This window comes from Xiphias gladius, chromosome 18, assembly GCF_016859285.1.
Source record: "Xiphias gladius isolate SHS-SW01 ecotype Sanya breed wild chromosome 18, ASM1685928v1, whole genome shotgun sequence".
Lineage (NCBI taxonomy): Eukaryota > Metazoa > Chordata > Actinopteri > Istiophoriformes > Xiphiidae > Xiphias > Xiphias gladius.
The window spans coordinates 18,039,172-18,059,132 of record NC_053417.1 but is presented as its reverse complement, the minus strand read 5'-3'; the positions used below and the strand labels follow the sequence as shown (position 1 = coordinate 18,059,132).

Below are 19,961 nucleotides of genomic sequence, written 5' to 3'. Positions count from 1 at the left end.
TTTGTATGACATTTATAGCTACCAAACACAAGTGTATGATTTTGGGTGAAATCTTGCACTATAGCCTAGTCATGAAAGCATGAAGCAATGAAGATGTAGGATATAGACATTTTCACACATTCCCACAAATATTTATATTTGTTTATTATTAATTTTATTAATTAATACACATTATATTTTTCAATTTGCGTCCAAAAATTATTAAATACTCATTAGAAGGTGTCAGGTGTTATTAGTTTTTCATACATCTACAGGTAGTTTGCATTTACTGCAGGCTAAAATAAAATTACAATATCCATTGAACAGCAGGCGAACGGCTGACGCTACACTACAATGGCTCATGGGAAATCGAGTACACGAATTTACTGTGAACAGAGACATTTTCTTCAAACCATTGAAAGTGAAATTTTATCCAGTGTTTTAAAAACAAACACGTGTGTTTTGACACAACCGTTGCATCAAACCACGTCTTTCTGTTTCTTTGCCATTCTTCTTAATGCGTCCATGCAACGTAAAGACTACAGCTCCCTGCTAAAGTTTCACCAAAAAATGGAGTCGTGATGTCAACAGATGCATGGAGCTGTCGACATGGAACTGCCAGTCGTTTTTTATTACCAAACGCCTTTGGGTTTAAAATGACTGGTTTGAGAATGAGAGGCGTCGGCCATGGAGTGTTGGTGCTGTCCGTTTTGCTGTTATTCCTAAATCCATGCGTGCTAGAGCGAGTTGAGAGAGAAAATTCACTGGACCTGCACGAGAGAGATGACGACGGGGGAGGTGTGAAACAGGACGCGGCTGAAAACCTGCAAACATTCATAAAACATGAAAAGGAAGATGGATCCGATTCAAACGTCCCCCAGAAGAATGGACAGTCTGTCAGGTCTGAGACGACAAATAACTTAGACCACTATAGCTAGTTAGCTAGCTTCATTCGTAATATTACGAAACAGGTTTCCTATGTAATTAATAACAGCTGACATTCATCGCAACTTTTCAATTGATACAGCTGAATAAGCATTGTATGTATTTGCCTTAGTCCTTACTATATCGCAAACTTTTATACCAGCTTAAACAGGAGATCATCGGTAATCAACAACAAACCAAATTTTCCAATATGTAAACCTACCAGAATCTAATAGCACAATAATTTGACCTCATGCGAATGTGAATAGCCTCTATATAATGTCCCACGAGATACCCAAGAATGGAAGTCATATACACACAACCTCACAAGTAGGATATACACATTTAAACACACATAACCCAAACGCAATAAAATCTAAACATCATTCTGTTTATGTCAGATAAAATATAGTGTATGTCTGATAAGGATCATGAATAAATGGTCTGTTATCCATGTAAGGGATGAAGTCTTTAGGTATCATAAGTTATTTATCTCCTCCTATTCTATGCTATAGAAATACAGTTGTACATAACCTAAGTACAGTGGTTTCTTAGCAACATTGCTAATAGGAGACAATCAAAGGCAGTACTTAAAATGGCAAAAATTTAAACAAATGAGCTGATTAAAAACATTGTAGCGGACCACCTTGACATAGCTGCATTTACAACCCCTAAATCTCTGCACATTTTTCTAAGGTCCCTTCATTTGACTCCCTCCAGTTTAGTCAGGGGCTATAACTCTTAATGATTAAGATTAATTTTATTGGTTTTAACATCCAAAGTTGCTAGTTTACTCAAAGTTTGCCTAAAGAAATACCATGATGTAAAGTCTGTAATCTATCTATCTATCTATCTGTCTATGATGATTGATTGCCTCACACCAAAATGATTTTGCTCCTGACTGTCTCCTTGCAGTAAGTCCAATGACACTGATAACTACACCAATGAGACCCTCCACTCTACAACACCTGATGTCAAGCCAACGACCCTTGCACCCCCAACCCCCAAGCCCATTCTGCCCGTGCAGACAGGGGTCAAGGCCCAAGAAGAAGAGCAGTCCAGCGGGATGACCATATTCTTCAGCCTGCTGGTTATTGGTAGGTAGCCTCTCTGTCACTGCGTTGCTGAATATCTGCCTGACTCAGTCTTTTCTGTCTTGTTTTCTGTTTTTAATCTGTTACTGTCGACAAAAATGTGGTTCACACAAAATGCGTAACTTTGACCCGATACAGCTAATAATAGAGGGCAAATGTACAGCCACTTGAGTTTTTCATTAAATCAAGTGGCGTGGACGGTGATTCAGGATGAAGGAAGTGGATAAAGGAATGGATGTGGTTACACATTAATATGTGCAGGGTCATGAAATGCTTCTTAAGGCACACAAAGTGCCCATTATGCACTTTAGTTCCCCGCAGTTTAAGTCACATGCTTACCAATGTAAGGGTTTAGACCAAGCAAATGGCATAAATAATGCATACGGTTACCAATTAACAACATGCAGGGAAATCTTGGCAATTTGTATTCTGAAGTTAATACCACCTCATCAGTTGTTTGACTGAAATAAAATATGTAATTGATGAGAAACCGCCTCAAAATACATTCTAGAAACAACACATTAATCCTAAATAGCACTCCCAGTAAAACATATTAACATGATATTACATTCCCCTCTATGAGTGTGCATGCTCTTTAATTATGCCTGAATTTAGCATCTCCCTTATGACAAAACAGTCCGGCTTTGATGAACGGACCTCTGGTAGCTTCAGTGTTTCATACACAGTGTCTTGTGATTATCGGCTTTGCTACACTTCATTTTTAACATATTTATGAATTGCCATTTACTTTACTTCATTGTGGCCTTTCGAGTTGTCATCATAATTATGCTAATATGCTCATGCGCTGATTTAGCACATTGATATAAATGGTTGCCTATGGTACTGTCACAAGATAATTTTATGTTTTAATTGGGGGCAATTATGTTTTATTCTGCAGTCTCAGAACTATAATTTGTATGTCAAGCAACTGCTATGTAGTCGTATTCGTGTCAGTCAAGTGTATTTGAATTCCTTTGCATGAAATATTTTTATAGTAAGACTAATTTGTATTGAAGCGTGAGTTGTATCCATTTAGACTTTCTGTTAGAGGAAATCATGTAGAACTAGATTATATGGTTTTCATAGATATCCCCAGCCAGTCAACAGTATCTTATGGCAAAGAAAGAAGCCAGAGAAAAGATCTTAACACTATATGATGTGGGGGCTATATTTGGGCTGATCTGATTTTTTTGTGACATGGTGGGCCAGAAATGGAAGCATATGTCCTAAATATTCACTTGGTGGTTTTTGCTCTCCCCACTCAACCCAGGTATCTGCATCATATTGGTGCACTTACTTATCAAGTTCAAGCTGCATTTTCTTCCGGAGAGTGTGGCTGTGGTGTCCCTCGGTGAGTACTTCATATGAAACTTGTTGCTCTGCACAGGCAGAGTCTAGGAATGTAGAATTGTAGAATGTTTCTGTCTTTAGGAGCTCCCGAGAAGATCCCGGAAAAGGCAGGGCCAGTCTGAGTACAGCAAACTAATGTTGAAACTATTGTGGGACTTTCCAAGAATGCTCCATTTTCATTTTATTTTTAGAGCCTGTGTAAATGATGAAGTCGATGCCACAGTGTTCTCATGGTTTACAGCATTTACTCGGGCCTCACTTTCTTGTGTTTTCTCTCTTAAACATTATGTGTCATAGTTGATTCATAACATTATTGCCTCTGCGTGAGTCCAGCAAAAAGGCCTTTTCCTGAGATACGGTTTTTCTTATTGTGTGAGGCTACTTCAGGTTAATTCTACTTCCTCTAAATCCCTCCATTGTCTCGCTCTTAACTTGTTTATGCCGTTACACTCACTCAAATTCAGTGACACACATCTGTCTTGACCCTGAAGGCCTTTTCCTCCTGCGTGCCCCGCATGCTGCATATGAGACGGAGCTCCTCTCAGTGTTTGGAGCAGGGGACTCTGCTGAACAGAGATAACACTCTGCTTACAAATCAGGAAGGACTGATTTTCCTTCCTCATCACTTCCTCTCTCATATCTAGTTATTGTCAGTGTCCACTCAGTCTTCCTCTGCACTATCCCATTCTATCGCCTTTATTTCTGGGTCTTACTCAGTGCTTTGATGGTTATACTTAATTTCTTTTTCCATCTTATCTCTCTCTTTTTTTTCTGCCCCTTACACATCTTTGTGTTTTCCTTGCCCTTTTAATTAATGTTCTGCTGGGCTTTGTAGCAAGAGAGCTGAAGGCCCAAAGGGACTTCCTCAAAGACAAAGACTAAGACTAAAGCCCTTTTACACTCTTTATATCTAATGTATCATTGAATTATGGTGGACACTTGCCAGACATACAGTTGTTTTAACCACTGAAATAGCACTTTGCCTCAGCTTTGTATCCCTTCTGTGTTGTGGTTGTATTGACATTTTCATATGAAGTAGTATAATATTTAAACAGTGGTATTGTTCTTCGTATCTCCTTGCTTTCTCCAGGGATTCTAATGGGAGGCTTCATCAAGATTATTGAGTTCCAGGAACTAGCCAACTGGAAGGTATAGTGTTTGACTTATTCGTACTCGGCTCCACAGTTCCTTTTCTTGTATCCACACTGCATTGGCCACAGTTCTTGTTCACAATTCGCAAGACACAATTCGCAGTTAATGGTGTTTAGTTTGATTTGATTCATTTAGCATGAAGCTAAAAAACCACATTCCTCCAACCACAAACGTGCACACACATATGCAGGTTTACTCTGTGTAGATAATGTATCTCATTCAATGTAACCCCTTGAATTTAAAGACAAAGCTTTTTCAGGTCCATGAACAGAAGAACTATACTCACTGCATTCTTGATATTAACTGTAATTTAGAGGACAGGGAGAAACATCAGCACAGCTGAAGTGTTGGCTTATTGAAAACATGCTTTTCCTAGTTCTTGTATGATGCAATTTATCCCACAGCAAATTCCCTGGGAACCCCCCAACCCCTCCCAACCCGAACCCAGTAAACATCTGTCATCTGAGTGCTGCAGTTTTTCGTCTCTTTTTCTGTGCTGGTGTTGTTGCTACACACCTCATATCGCTATCTCCACTCTGTAACCTAGCCATAGTTACACGCAATATTCTTTGCTTGGTACCTTTCCCTCAGTGTCCCTGTGAGCCCTCCTTTTTTTTTTTTTTCTCCTGGACCTCAGCCTTTAATTAACATTCCTTGTACTCTGCCAGTGAGTGAGAGAACAAATGAACAAGAGAGGCAGAAAGAGAGAGATGTAGAGTGAGGGGGAGGGAGGAAAAGGGGACAGGTTGTGTCAGTGTTTCTTTGCACACAGGGGCCCATTGTTTTTTAGCCTAGGGGCCCCAGGGTGTTGCTGAGTCATCTGCACTAGTAACCAGAGCCCCCGGAACCCCTTTCCCCCATTTGCCCCACTCCTGTGAATCTTTACACTGCTATCTCCTTGTTTGTGTTTAACTTATAGCAAGAAGACCTGCTCACCTGTCCATACACTGTAAGCAGTGGCTTCATTGAATCGTTGTGTTTTCGTTAGCTTAGAGTGAGCCCTTCATATCTACATAGAGAGTGCGTCCACCATCACGGAGCCCGCCATGTTGCACCCCCATGTTTCTACAGTAGCCCAGAACAGACAAACCAAACTCTGGCTCTAGAGAGGGCCTTTTACGTTTTTACGTTACCTGAAGGCCACCGTAGGATCTCCTACACGCTTGAAAAGGGAGGGGTGAGAGGAAGGGTATTCAGTTAGTTGCAGGCAGTGTTGCCAACTAGATTCACAGACTTTTCACGCAGCAACTTTTTGGACAAACCTTAGCTCCTTTCCGTAGAAGAGAGCCGCCAGTAGTGCCCCGCAATCACGAGGTCGGGCTTTCCCTCCGCACACCTCCCTATTTGTCTCATTCAACTGTCCTTACAGCAGCTGACACAGACAGGAATGGGCTTATAACTTCCTCACTGAGTGATCATTTCACAAGTAAATTCAGCCAAAATCACAGCACAGCCGTTGTCTTTAACATATGTGTATGGTGATTCTGTCCGATGACGTTGCCATTATAAAATGAGGATTTTAGCAGTACAGAGCAGCAGCTTGGAAATAGCTTGGAAGCGACTGCTGGTTACCATGTAGGGGGCCGCGTTTCAGCCACTATTTCATACTTGCACCTTTGTCTTACAACAGAAACACAAAAATCTGTAAATGAGAGCTGCTTTATTGGGACTTTGGCTGTATTAAAATGACTGTATATGTGAACACAGGTAGTAGGAAAGAATCAAACAGATAAACGGTGGTCCAGACACATACGAGGCTTTGACCTAGTCTTGTTCCAGTCACTAGCTCAATTTGCAGTTTTAAACCAGATGCTTTTTGCTACCTTTTTTAAAGCTTGTGTCATCCCCGCCAACTAGCGTGTTTCTAAAGATGGCTCACTTGGCTAGTCTAGTAAGCCTCTAGGACTGCCTTACACACAGCTAAGGGTCTGCAAACCCCTCAGGCAGCAGCATCCTGTCATCACTGGCTTTGCCTTCGCCTTTCACCACCAATCTGTTTTCTTTGCTTTTTCCTGCCAACCTCTCTAGTTCCAGTCCTCTTCCTACAAACCGGTATATGAAGATAAGCTTTTCCGTTTGTGTTTTTCTAGTACAATTCACTGCTTTTCCTTTTTGTCTCATCTGCCTATCTCTCCCCTGTGCTCTGACACAGATTGAAGAAGAAATAGCATGCTGGTACGAAGCAACACGCTAGCAGCAATTAGTCTCTTAGGCAAAGCACAGAGAGAGATAAAGAGGTGAATACTGTATATTTGCATCGACAGTGGACTGCAGATAATAACTTAGTTTTTTTTCTGTTTTAACATTCTAGCACGTATTGTATAATCTGCGTTCATCATTTTTCCTTGGTGACTGCATTGGTGTGTTTTAAGCCCCAAAGGGCTGCATATACTTTTAATAGAGCTCTCCCATACCACAGAGAGAGAGACACAAGGAGAGCAGTTTTAATTGTGGTTTCAGGGGCCTATTTCCCATGTGGTGATGTCAGTATGTCAAAGCTGAGCCTCCAGGGAGCCTGTACTCTGAAGGAAGGTCTCTCCATCATTCCCGCTCATATTTTTCTGTTATCTCTCAACCCTCTTTTAACTGTGTTCCCTTCATCTCCGGAGTTCATCTTTTCTCATTTGGTTCATGCTCTGTCTCAGCACTGACGCAGAGTATGCCCATCCTCTGCTCTCTGGATTTATCCATTTCATCTACCCTTCTTTTACAACATGTATTTCTCTGTTGTCTATCAGTATCAGTGTTCCTGAAATCTATTATCTGAAATCTAGTGCTGAATCAATTAGGCAATCAACAGAGCATCAATCAAAAACCGTTTTGATTAATAAATCATTGTTTAAGTTATATATCAAGCAAAAATGCAAGAATTTGCTGGTTTCAGCTCCTCAAATGTGATGATTTGCTGGTTTTCTTGCCAAGATGTCACCTTAAGCTCTGAGAAATTGTAATGTGCATTCTTCAAAAATCTTTTTTGACATTTAATTAACTGAATGATTAATCGCTTAATTAAATAAGTAATTGACAGGTTAATTGATAGTGATTTAACCCTTAAGTGCAGCCCCACAAAAATCATTCTCTTATCATCAAATTATCAGAAGTACTAGCTTGTAGACATCTGCTTATTTAAATCTGTGCAGATGTGTGTATGCATAGTCTGTGTGTGCTTGTTCATTGAATTCCTATATATAGCATTGAAACGTATGCAGGCATGCATGCAGGAGTACAGCTGTAGATGTCAGACTTTGTTGTGCATGCCTGGCATACCTTCCTCTGTCTCAGGTGTTAATATTAATCCCTGACCTTTCACCTGACCCTAAAGGTAGAGATCTGCTGGAGATAGATGTCAGGAAAACAGTGGAAGCAATCCTTGCTGGCCTACTTTGAATGCATAATGAGACAACATTTCCAAGCAGGAGTGTAGCCTTTTACCCCAGCATACATCCTCTATAGACTGTCCTCTATGCCTGACCCATTTTTAAGAGCTTGTTTCTGGAATAGTGTAGGTTGGTGTCATCCAAATTTATCACTGGAGCCAAAGCCATCCTGACAGGCAAAAGAAAGTGTTCTGCATGGTCTTTAATTAAACAGTGTGCTGTGGTATTGTCTCATCTCATTTGCTAATCATTTCATGCTCTTTTGGGTCTTAGCCTTCAATAGGTGGTTAGATGGGAAGAAATAGATTATAAATTCAGAAGATTATGAAACTTATCATGTCATGATTTTCAATAAATGCCAGGACTGTCCTTTTTGTACTTTTGATTGCATTTAATGCATTCAAATATTGGTAGTTTATGTCAAATAATAGATAATTGTGGATTAAAACTGTGGTTGTCAGAAAAAAGTGAATCATCTGCAGGAGTTTCACAGCAGTTGCAGGAATCTTTGTTAAAATACAGGAAATTATTCAGTCTTTTTTACGTAAAAATAGATTTTTTGGAGAAAGCCACATAAAATGTGGAACTGATTGTCTTCACTTCCGTATGCTTGCAGGGTTTATTGCGGTTGACAATCAGGCTCTACCAGCTGTCAAAACTGCCCCCCTTAACACAATGAGAGAAATTGTTGACTGGAGTAAATGTGGGCCTGCTCTCTTCTATCTTTTTGGCAGCCACAACTGCAATGTCCACCATGGCCCACAAATAGATCTTCCTAATTAACGTTCACTACTGGATAAAGTATATTGACTTTTACATTATTAACCCAGATTATGCACAGGACACATACACACACACAAACACACACACACACACTCTCTCTCCCATATTCGCTTATACTAGAACACATGGTGCATCATGCACAGACACATTGGCAGCCAGAGCGTAATGCATGGGCACATGATGCTTATGCCTGATCTGGGAGGCTGGCCTATTTAGCTGAGAAGCAACAATGATTTCATTATATTGCTGAAATAATCAGAGAGTTAAGGTTGCTGGGATACACTCTGTATGTGTGTATGTATGTGTGCGTTTGTATCTGTAGTGATGTTTAAATGCATACATGAATTGGCTGGCAGGCAGGCATTGCCCCCTGATCAGCACTTGGTGTGTGTGTGTGTGTGTGTGTGTGTGTGTGTGTGTGTGTGTGTGTGTGTGTGTGTGTGTGTGTGTGTGTGTGTGTGTGTGTGTGTGTGTGTGTGTGAGAAAGTGTGTGAAAGTGTGTGTGTGTGTGTGTGTGTGTGTGTGAGAGTGTGTGTGTGTGTGTGTGTGAGAGTGTGAGTGAGTGTGAGTGAGTGTTTGTCATCCTTTAGTCAACGTCCGAAATTGTTTTGTCAGACTAACAGCTGTTACTAACAGCTCAAGCGTGGCCTCCCTCGTCACCCTTTCCCATCTTCCATGACTATGAGTATTAAGTCAGCTGATGATCACTGAACCGCCTTTCATCAGTCAGACGAAGAGTAGTAATAACCACACGTAATAACTAAAAGCACATGATTTACCATTCAGTGACACACACATAATTTGCTTGTATATAACTGTGCTGATTAGCATTAGGATTTGTTTTTGGATTAAAGAGCATTGTAGGCTTCAAGATGACAGGGCCAACAGAATGTGGAACAACCCAGTCCAAATTATTTGTTCAATGAAAAATGTTTCCTGTTTACGGTATTGAATGGGCTAAATTCCCTTTACAAAATTTTATGATTTGTAATTTATTTAATCTAAAAGGATTTCTTCTTCTGAGTAGTAGGACTTCAAATTTTCCCTCTTCAGTCTGTTACTGTTGGCCAACGTGCAGCCAATGTCACTAGTGTGTCACCTTACCATTTCTGCTTTTTGTACTATTGAAATGTGGATTTTATGTAACTCTTTCCTTCTCTAAAAGGAGGAGGAAATGTTCCGCCCCAACATGTTCTTCCTTTTGCTGCTGCCGCCCATCATCTTTGAATCTGGATATTCTTTACATAAGGTACGACCGAATTTGTGAATGAAGCTGAATTCACACGGCTCAAGACGTTCAGTTGAAAGACAGAGCTGTGATGTACTTAGAAGTTACAGTACACCCAGCATACATAGTTAAACATAACATTTAGGTATGCCTTTCTATGCCAGACCAGTTTGTTTACAGTTTTAAAAAAATACCATTATCCACATGTGCAGAACAAGAATGACGGAGAACAACTTAAGTAACCAAAAGTCAGAAAGAAATAATACTATGCTGAATATTTTTAGTACTTTTATCATACTTTAAAAATGCAGCACATTACAATTAATAGTAAATTGAGACAAAAAAAAAAAAGTTCCCTATTTATTTAAGCAAACTATAAGTTTGCTTACCTGGCTATGGCATGAGAGCACAAAAGCAGAAAAAGCTCTGCTGTCTGTCAATTATGTTAGTCTTGTTTTTCTGCTACTATTTAAAAAAAAAAAAAAAAAATTGTATTTATGTATTCTAGCCTGTGTTATCATTCATATGCACTGTTGTCATATATGATCATAAACAGAGTTTAAAATGTATCAGAAAATGCCAAAAGGTGGCTCATAACATTTTATTATTTATATTTAACAATTGTAATTTTGTTTAAAGGGCATCACTCTTGTTCAGATACATTCTGTTCCATTACCTGGAGCGTAATTATAACTCTTTTCTCTGTACTTTTTACTTTGCCCTATTTTTCATCTTAATGCTGGCTACGTGTTACTGTATATACCACTATGTAACTCCAAATGTTATGCTGCTATGCCCATGAATACTTTAGCTGTGTGTCCATGTACGTTCAGGGGAACTTCTTCCAGAACATTGGCTCCATTACCCTCTTTGCTGTGATCGGCACAGCTATCTCTGCCTTCATAGTCGGGGGAGGTATCTATTTCCTTGGGCAGGTAAGGATTTTAGCAGCATCTGTTAACAATTCTAGCATTGCCAAGGCCTGTTCAGAGAAAGAGTGGGAACTTGTTTATGTGCTTTGATGAAATATTTTCAGAGTTCCTCTTTGACTTTACTAGAACAGCATGTTCTAATGAATTAATTCATACAGAGAATGTTTAATCACATACTAAAAGTGAAATATTCAAAACGCTGTAGCCATTAATACTTTCCTCATTCTTTAGAATCTTAGAAAACTGTTGCACACAATTGTGCTGGGACTCTTGTTGCAACAGGAGTTGTACTACAATTGTGTACACGTATGTGTCTATGTATTTTTTTCTCAGGCTGATGTGATCTACAAGATGACCATGACTGATAGGTGAGTGTTAGTTTTCCACTCTATCTAGCATTAATATGTGTCTTACATCCCTGTATTAGAATAACAGGGATTATCTCCAAACCTCTAGGGGTTTAACTTTTGTACTTGTAAGCTTTTCACATAAACAAAAAGTCTTTCTGTCCAAAATGACCTCAAGGAAAATTGGATAGTTTTATTCCATAGTAACATCACTCAGTGTAGAGTGTCTACTGTAACGTTTGAAAGAACAAAACTCTAAGAAGCCAAAGAGTTTATCTATTAGCAAATTCCAGACAGTAGAATAATCTGTCTTGTAGAGATATCTTACACATAAGTAGCCTGCTGCTCCACACCCATGTATATTTTAAGAGAAACTTTGCGTTCTTATTTTTCACAAGTGTTAATCCTTGTTGGTGCAGAGTCAGCATGGGTGTGGGTGTATGTTGTGCGTTCAGGCGTTTTGGCCTATTCATTTTCTTCACCAACAAGAATATGTTTTCAGTCTTATTTGTCTGTCTAGCAGAAACTACTTAGCAGATTTTAATGGCATTTGGAGGGAATTCAGGACGTGGGCCAAGAAAGTACTCATTATATTTGGTTAGGAAAGTCCCAAAACGTAGCTGCTTAAACTGTTTTTCTTTTCTGGATTGTTGTTGTTCCAGCAAAAACTGCACTGTATCTGCACCCGTTTCTGCCCGCACAGATTTTTTACCACTCCTCCCAACCCCCAACAGTAATTTAATCCAAACTTTAGCAAATTTGGCCCGTGACACGTGTGGATAAACCAAAAAAGTCGTTAATTTGTTTTACGACATCCCATACTGTTTCCCTAGGATTATTCACCAAATTCTTGTAGGTGTGACCTATATGATTGTGTCACATTTCCTGTTTCCATTGGCTACCTTGATGTTTTGTCTCCGCCCATATGTGTTTGTTTCTTAGTTCTTTTCAAGGACGTTCATGCCTGTAAAAGTGTCGTTTCACCACAATTAAACTGTTATTCTCCACTCATTCTCTCTCCCTCCTGCCCTGCTGTAGCTTTGCCTTTGGCTCGCTGATCTCAGCTGTGGACCCTGTAGCTACCATCGCCATCTTTAACGCCCTCAACGTGGACCCGGTCCTCAACATGCTGGTGTTTGGTGAAAGCATCCTCAACGATGCTGTCTCCATTGTCCTCACCAAGTAAGAGTCTCTATCCACCCCCTCTTGGCTTGTTTATATTCTCCAGGTCACACATGGGCGGATTTACATTTGCCCATGTATGATATTTACACAGCTTTTCACCACAAGCAACCCTAAGGAGGATGTGCTCAGATCCTACGGATGTTACCACACCACTACTATCCAAAAGTTGCACACACAGAAACAAACTCTCAGAGTCATAGGTACGTGCACACTCTGACTGTAATGAAGAACATAAAAAGGCTAAGAGGCATCTGTGAGGCACCAACAGACTTTTTTACAGCATGTATTTCTTATGATGTGTATTAGCCGGAGGTAGGCAGGCTAATACACATTGGACAATAAAGTGACCACCAGTGTTTTTAGAGAGCTATAGTATTTACAATTAATTTTACCCTCTTGTAATACAAAACATCCTGAACATACGTTCTCAGAATAACTTGTAGACAAGTTTTTGGTATTTTTTTATTTTAATCTTTATGTTATCATCTGCTACTGTGGGTAGGTTACAGTTATCTGCTCCAGTGCAGTAAACCTCACGCACACGCACACACGCATACACACACACACACACACACACACACACACACGCATACACACACACACAGTGACCCTCTAAATGTCAGCTGGGTTTGGTTGGACATCTTCCAACTTTTGAATCTCACCTGCTTTTAGTTGATTACACTGGGACATTAAGTGAGGAGGACAGAATCAGCAATGTATTTTATCACTTTACACATGCAGTTTGTGGCAAAGCCATGGTTTCAGATGCAGAATATGTGGATACATTTCTAAAAATCTAAACAGGAAGTCCGAAAACTGGGCCTTAAAATGACAGTCTGATGGATGTGAATGACATTCGTGGCATTCACAGATTAGGACTGTTGAATTGTTGTTGGAAGGTTTTCATCAAATCAGCTTTCTAGTAATGAGGGTAAAAAACAGTCCCTTTGACACCCTTGTGTTTGCATATCTGTCACAAAACTTGCTGTATACTTAAACTAACTCTATTTTGAGTATCGCTATCTGAAAAGTGTTAATTAGTACTGTGCTGTATCTACAGAATCGTGGCCCCACAAACCGGCACAGAATTGACAGACAAATTTGATGGAGACAGACACTTGGCAGGAATACCTTGTTTGTACACATCACTGTCATCTTATCTGCTGTCTCATTACGCACTTTATTGCTGTTTTATCTCTTCTACTCACGACCAGCTAAATGTGCAAAGTGATCTCAAGTGTCTGCATGCCCCCATGGAGTAACTGAATGCATGAATAATAGATAGGCTGAACAGCCCTGGCAGTTTGCTTATTGTTAGCACCTCACAAACTGGCTTTCTTAGAAAGCTACGTTACTGTTTGGCTCAGCCTTTCATTGCAGCCACACAGCTAATGCCTTTGCTTGGGAATTTGTTAATAAGGCTGTTTGTCTGGATAATTGCCAAATATAAAAAAGTATTTAAATTGTACAATTGTACAAATAGATTGTCTCTGTTCCTACTACATCAATAACTATAAAACATCCAAAATGTTGTTGTTTTTTTTTTGATAAAGACATGATGATAAATCCTTTTTGCCTAACTAATTTAAAAGTCCAAAGAATAAATCAAGTGGGAGAATTTGGTAACTAACTACTTACAGCTGCATTTGCTTTGAAAGATGTTCATCACAGATGTTGTAGAGGAAATGCTTGAGCATTACTGTGTCGTCATAGTTTACCTTTGCGTCATATTTTTGGTGTTTTATAATTTCAGGTGTGCTTAAAAGTAATACTACTCTTGAAGATGTATAATGAATGATTATGGCTCAGATAGTATCCAAATGTGTTCACTGAGTGGCACAATTACATTCCTCTGAAGTCATTAGGGTGATACGATACAGCTGACTTCTGTTTAGCCAACAGGATTTTGATGGGATTACAAACTCTGCTAATACACACACTCACTCACTCACTCACTCACTCTCTCTTTCTATCTCTCTCTTATACCTGTGAGTTTGTAGGATTTAGTGGTGGAGTGTTTCTGCCCTCTAGGGTCAGATAGAAGTATAACAACAAAAAGAATGTCTCTTCACAAGTCAATTTTCTTTTTTTTTTCTTTTGTCTTTCAGCACAGCCGAGGGTTTCTTTTCCCGCTCAGACAACTCCATGGTAACAGGCTGGGAGACTTTTTTGCAAGCGTTGGGTTATTTTCTTAAAATGTTTTTTGGATCTGCTGCCCTGGGAACCCTCACTGGTCTCATCTCGGCTCTTGTATCCAGATTCATTTTGCATACGTGCGTTTGTGTGTGTGTTTGTGTGTGTGTGTGTGTGTGTGTGTGTGTGTACGTGTGCGTGTTTGTGTCTGTGTCTGTGTCTGTATTTTCATCTGGTCTTATTTAATTTCCCTAACTATGAGCAGTTTCTAAAACACTTTGACCTGAGGAAGACTCCTTCCCTGGAGTTTGGTATGATGATAATCTTTGCATACCTACCCTATGGCCTGGCAGAGGGCATCAAACTGTCTGGTGGGTGCATGCATACACAGGAACGTGCTCTTATGCGTGCCGAAGAAGAATTTTGTATGTTTTGACTATGTAGGACTGTTTTTTAATACCACGCTTTCTCTCTACCCACAGGGATTATGTCTATCCTGTTTGCAGGAATTGTGATGTCTCACTACACCCATCATAACTTGTCTCCTGTAACCCAGATCCTCATGCAGCAGACACTGCGCACAGTGGCCTTCATGTGTGGTCAGTGAATTACTTCTTATTCTTCCTTTTGTTTTCATCTTACAATAAGTTCTCAACACTATTTCTCAAATTCTCTCTTCAGAGACATGTGTGTTTGCCTTCCTCGGTCTCTCCATCTTCAGCTTCCCTCATAACTTTGAAATATCCTTTGTCATCTGGTGCATAGTGAGTGCTCTTTCATTTAAAAAAAAACCTTATCTGAATGGCATCTCAGATTGTTCCCATGATTGTGTGTTACATCTGTTGTTCTCTCGACAGGTCCTGGTTCTTCTCGGCCGAGCAGTGAACATCTTCCCTCTGTCATTCCTGCTGAACTTTTTTAGAGACCACAAGATCACACCCAAAATGATGTTCATCATGTGGTTTAGTGGTGAGATGATACAGTGAACCTATTGACCAGTTTGTAACGAGAAATTGGCTCTTTGTTAGGGCAATGACTACAGCTTAAACACTAACATAGTCTGCCTGTCTTTGGGGTCAAATGAAAGTAGTAACAGCTGGAGCTGAAACAAGTAGGCCATTAATTGTCAAACATTCTCTGATTCTACCTCCCCAGATGTGAACATTTGCTGCTTTTCTATGTCATATGATAGTTAACTAACTGGCCAAACTCTGGGATTTGGACAAGTGGTTAGATAAAAAAAGTTTTTAAATCTCAACTAATCTGGGGCTCTAGGAAACAGGCATTTTTCACTATTTTCTGACATTTAATAGACAAAACAATTAGTCAATTAATAGAAAAAAAAATAATCGTCAAATTAATCGATAATGAAAATAATCATTATTTGCAGCCCTAATATATTAAAAACAAACGAATGAAACAGTTGAAAACATATCAAATGTTCAAGTGTCAGGTTTCAGTTTACATCTGTGTTTTGGTGTAGTCCTTTCACAGTCTTGTTCCTCTGTGTTTTTCTTTCTCTGCTAGGTTTGAGAGGAGCTATCCCGTACGCTTTGAGCCTTCATCTGGGCCTGGAGCCCATTGAGAAGCGGCAGCTAATCGGCACCACCACCATCATCATCGTCCTCTTTACCATCCTCCTCCTGGGGGGCGGGACCATGCCACTCATCCGCATCATGGACATTGAGGCGTCACGGCGTAAGAACAAGAAAGACATCAATCTCAGCAAGACAGAGAAAATGGTAATGGAAGAAGGACTTTGATTTCACAAGCACACGCACACACAGGCAGTTTGTTGATTGTGCCATTCTCTCATCTGCCATCAGACTCTTACAGTTCTCCTCAGATGGAAAAACATCAAAGAGTCTATTGTGTTTTGGTGAAGGACACTGAATCAGCAGGAAGCAAACCACTCTCATCACAGAGATGCAGACTAAGAATCACAAGCACAAAAAACCCTGACAACAAGCATTAATATAATTTCCCAGACACACCAGATTGCATTGGCTCTAACTCTAGATAATGGATTTTTCTTCTGAAGCATGCCCTACCATTGAGGTCACTGACGGCCTGTGGTGGTGTGTTTGCATGACTTGCATGACAGTATTTACATGTATGTGTCTTCTATCGCTAAGTTTGACAACCCGGGGTACCAGCAACTAGATCTAGCAATCCTCAATTTTTCATAATGGCTCTCTTGCCGTCTTTGATATAATTCCCTCTCTTTGCTCCCTCTGCTCTTCCTCATCCTCCATCCTTTTGTGTGTGATCTTGACTCCACCACCTTCAATGTTGTCCTGTCATTTTGACTTTTCCCTGCACCCACCCTCCGCTCTTCCATGTCTTTCACCTCTGTCTCATTTATGGCCCATCTCCTTTCATTGCTTTCTATCTATTTATCGGACTCTTTCCCTCTCTCTCCTCTTCTTTTCTCTCCAGGGTAATACCATTGAATCGGAGCACCTATCAGAACTGACAGAGGAGGAATATGAGGCTCAGATCTACCAGAGACAAGATCTGAAGGGCTTTTTGTGGCTTGATGCTAAATACCTTAACCCCTTCTTCACTCGCAGGCTTACCCAAGAGGTAAGAGGGAGAAAGAGAGACAATAATCCTCCGAGACCACTAGGAGGCCACATGATATCGCTCACGATTCCTTAAACATATTTCATTGTTTTGGAGTCATGCTGGTTTGCAGTCCTTGAGTTTGATGTCGAGTAAATAGAAATGCATCACAATACAACAGCCACCCAGTAAATTCCAATTTAATGAGGCTTGTAATTGTTTTTGTTGAGACTGTCGGAGGTGAATTAGTTTGTTCCTACTATTTGAAGCCATACAAGGATACTCACCTAGTGTTTGCTGCCCAGTTTAGGTACTCAGGGACTAAATGACCACGCTGAGGCTTTGCACAGGTTTTCATCTGACATACACACAGGGAAAGAGACTAGCTTGGTCAAAACAGAGAGAAACAGAGAAACAGTGAGACAACATCCTAATAGTTCACACGGTCATAACGCTTGGTTCAGTGACGGCACTTTGGAATACTGCAGCAAATTAAAAGATGCTTTCTTAAGTTATTGGCAAATGGACTGCACTTATATAACTAACTATTAACTAACGTTTCCTCACATCTAGATTTCTTTTTGCTGGATGGCTACACTCCTGCAGTTCTAAAAGGGTCTTATCTTCAACTAACTATTCCAGCAGCAGAAAACGCTTTCTTTTTAGCTTCGCTGCTTTCCGGCCAAGTGTAACTCATGTCAAAACAGCCCGGGATCAGATCCTCTTTCGTTGTACTTAATTCAAATTAATTTGATGCAGCTGGGCTGATTTACATCTTTAGTCTTTGCAAATAACCTGCTAAATTGAAATATAGCTGCGACACAAAACTTTGCACCCCTGATGATAATTCGCTGTAGGCTAAGTTTATTGTTTAGATTAGTAAATATCTTTTAGTCACCTCTCTTCATTTCCTATTTCCTTTAAAAATTCACCTGTAAAATAGTGACTGTCAAACCTTTGCTGAAGGGGACAGACTGCATGCTGCCATTTGATAGTTTAATATCACTTCCTTGTGTTAGATTATAAACAGAGCAACTTTGCGTAATTCGCCAAGGGAAGAAGTTTCAAACTCTATCAATGAAGAAACTTAATAAGATATTTTATCTTCAATCAAAACCATTCACAGTTTTACCAAGAACAGCAGAAAGAGCCTCACCAACTTGGATGTTCCTAAAGCTTTACTGTATTCTATGATTGGGTATTTTGTTTATCCGTCCACTCCTGTTCATTTCTATATTTCTGCCTGGTCATGTTTACTCTTGCATGTGTGCTGATGTGCCGATTTGTGTTGTGTATGTAACGTGTGTCTAACAGGACCTGTTACATGGTCGGATCCAGATGAAGACTCTGACCAACAAGTGGTATGAGGAAGTTCGCCAGGGACCCTCAGGCTCTGAGGATGATGCAGATGAAGCAGAACTTCTGTGAACTGAAGAAACACTTTCAGTTCACATGACAAACAATGACTGGACATTGTGTATCCTGGGTAGAGGGAGAGTGTGTGTGTGTTTGTGTGTGTGTGTGTGTGTGTGTGTGTGTGTGTGTGTGTGTGTGTGTGTGTGTGTGTGTGTGTGTGTGTGTGTGTGTGTGTGTGTGTGTGTGTGTCTTTGTGAGTAAAGAGAAGTACTGTTCTCAGTGTCAGTCACATGCACTTCTTGTTTGTTCACCTGCCATAAAGTTTATGTGACAGAAGAGTTTCACTCAATGCCCACCGTGAATTTAGTGCACACAACGTGGGCTAGAATGTGTTATATCTTTGTCCCAGTAAAACTGGATTTGAAAATTGTGACAGTGGAAGAAGCCAAAAAAAAAAAATCTGTGAAAATGTGTGTTCCTCATATGAATTCCATATTGTTATGAGCTGAAGAAACTGACAGGATATCTCAATAAGTGTGTTCTCTACTGAAAAGCACACGGGAAGTTTTGATGATCCTGAGAAACTTTTCCAAGGCGTTTCTTTTAGAAAAGGTAGTTCTGAAGGGAAATCAGCAGGGAAGCTGTGAGGGAAATTTTCAGCGTAAAGCAATACTACAGCACCTTTTCACTTTTGCTCTTCACTTTTGTGTTGTTCATTGCTATGTGACAGTAGCTCATTTAAGTTGTGCTGAAGGTTATACATGTCGGGGGAGGGACAAACATAATGTTGCTACAGGCTCAGTTTTTCAAAGTGATATTTGTAATAAGCCACAAGCTGCTGCTTTGATTAGCTTCCTGTTGAACTAGATTTAATTCTCTCTGGGTCTCCACATCTGTATGCATTAATGATTCTGAGTTCATTTATTAAGAAATCATATATTCATGCATACAGTATGTAATGAAAATAATACAAGAGGTGATGCATGAAATACTAATTCAATGTCCATCAACAAGGTAACAAAGAGAAATGCAGGAGAGAGTTAAAATTAACATGCTGGGTAAGACTAATAATTTTCAAAACATTAAACACGTAGTTTACAGGAGAATAATAATGAATAATTATGTAAATTGGAAACTTCATTTTCAAGTAGAGTTCCAGTTAGGTTTCCCTAAATTAACTTTTCTCTGTTTACTTTCATTCTCTGGTGAGGTTCCTGTCAATACACTGTGTACAAAGTAGAACTTGAAATGTTGCTTTTTTGATTTTCACTGGATTTCTAATGAAGATAGGCACCAATGAATGTGTGGGTAACTGGGAATATGGTCTGAATGTTAATGGCGTTTTTTTTCTATTTATTTATAAAATGTTAATGTGCTGTTTGTGGGATAAAAGCTTTTATACAAGCTCTATGCATTGCAGAAATTATATAAAAATATCTATAATAAATCATATTGACATCCTATTTGCACTATCAAATTCTACTTTAACGGGAGAAGTGCTACACCTTTTAAAGAGCATATCATTGCTAGTTTCCACAAATGCCTTGTGAAAAAAA

General features: G+C 39.7%; 1 protein-coding gene across 1 annotated transcript; it reads left to right on the top strand.

Moving 5' to 3' along the window:
• Window positions 1–559: 559 nt before the first annotated feature.
• On the top strand, window positions 560–19,883 carry slc9a8 (solute carrier family 9 member 8). Its single transcript, XM_040153432.1, is given in 17 exon segments — window positions 560–604; window positions 606–880; window positions 1,819–2,000; window positions 3,268–3,348; window positions 4,438–4,496; window positions 9,825–9,908; window positions 10,721–10,822; window positions 11,153–11,187; window positions 12,205–12,348; window positions 14,460–14,601; window positions 14,750–14,855; window positions 14,967–15,083; window positions 15,166–15,248; window positions 15,342–15,453; window positions 16,012–16,226; window positions 16,924–17,070; window positions 18,364–19,883. Coding segments are annotated over 17 exon segments (2,028 nt in total). The 5' UTR covers window positions 560–574; the 3' UTR covers window positions 18,478–19,883.
• The last annotated feature ends 78 nt before the right edge of the window (window positions 19,884–19,961 follow it).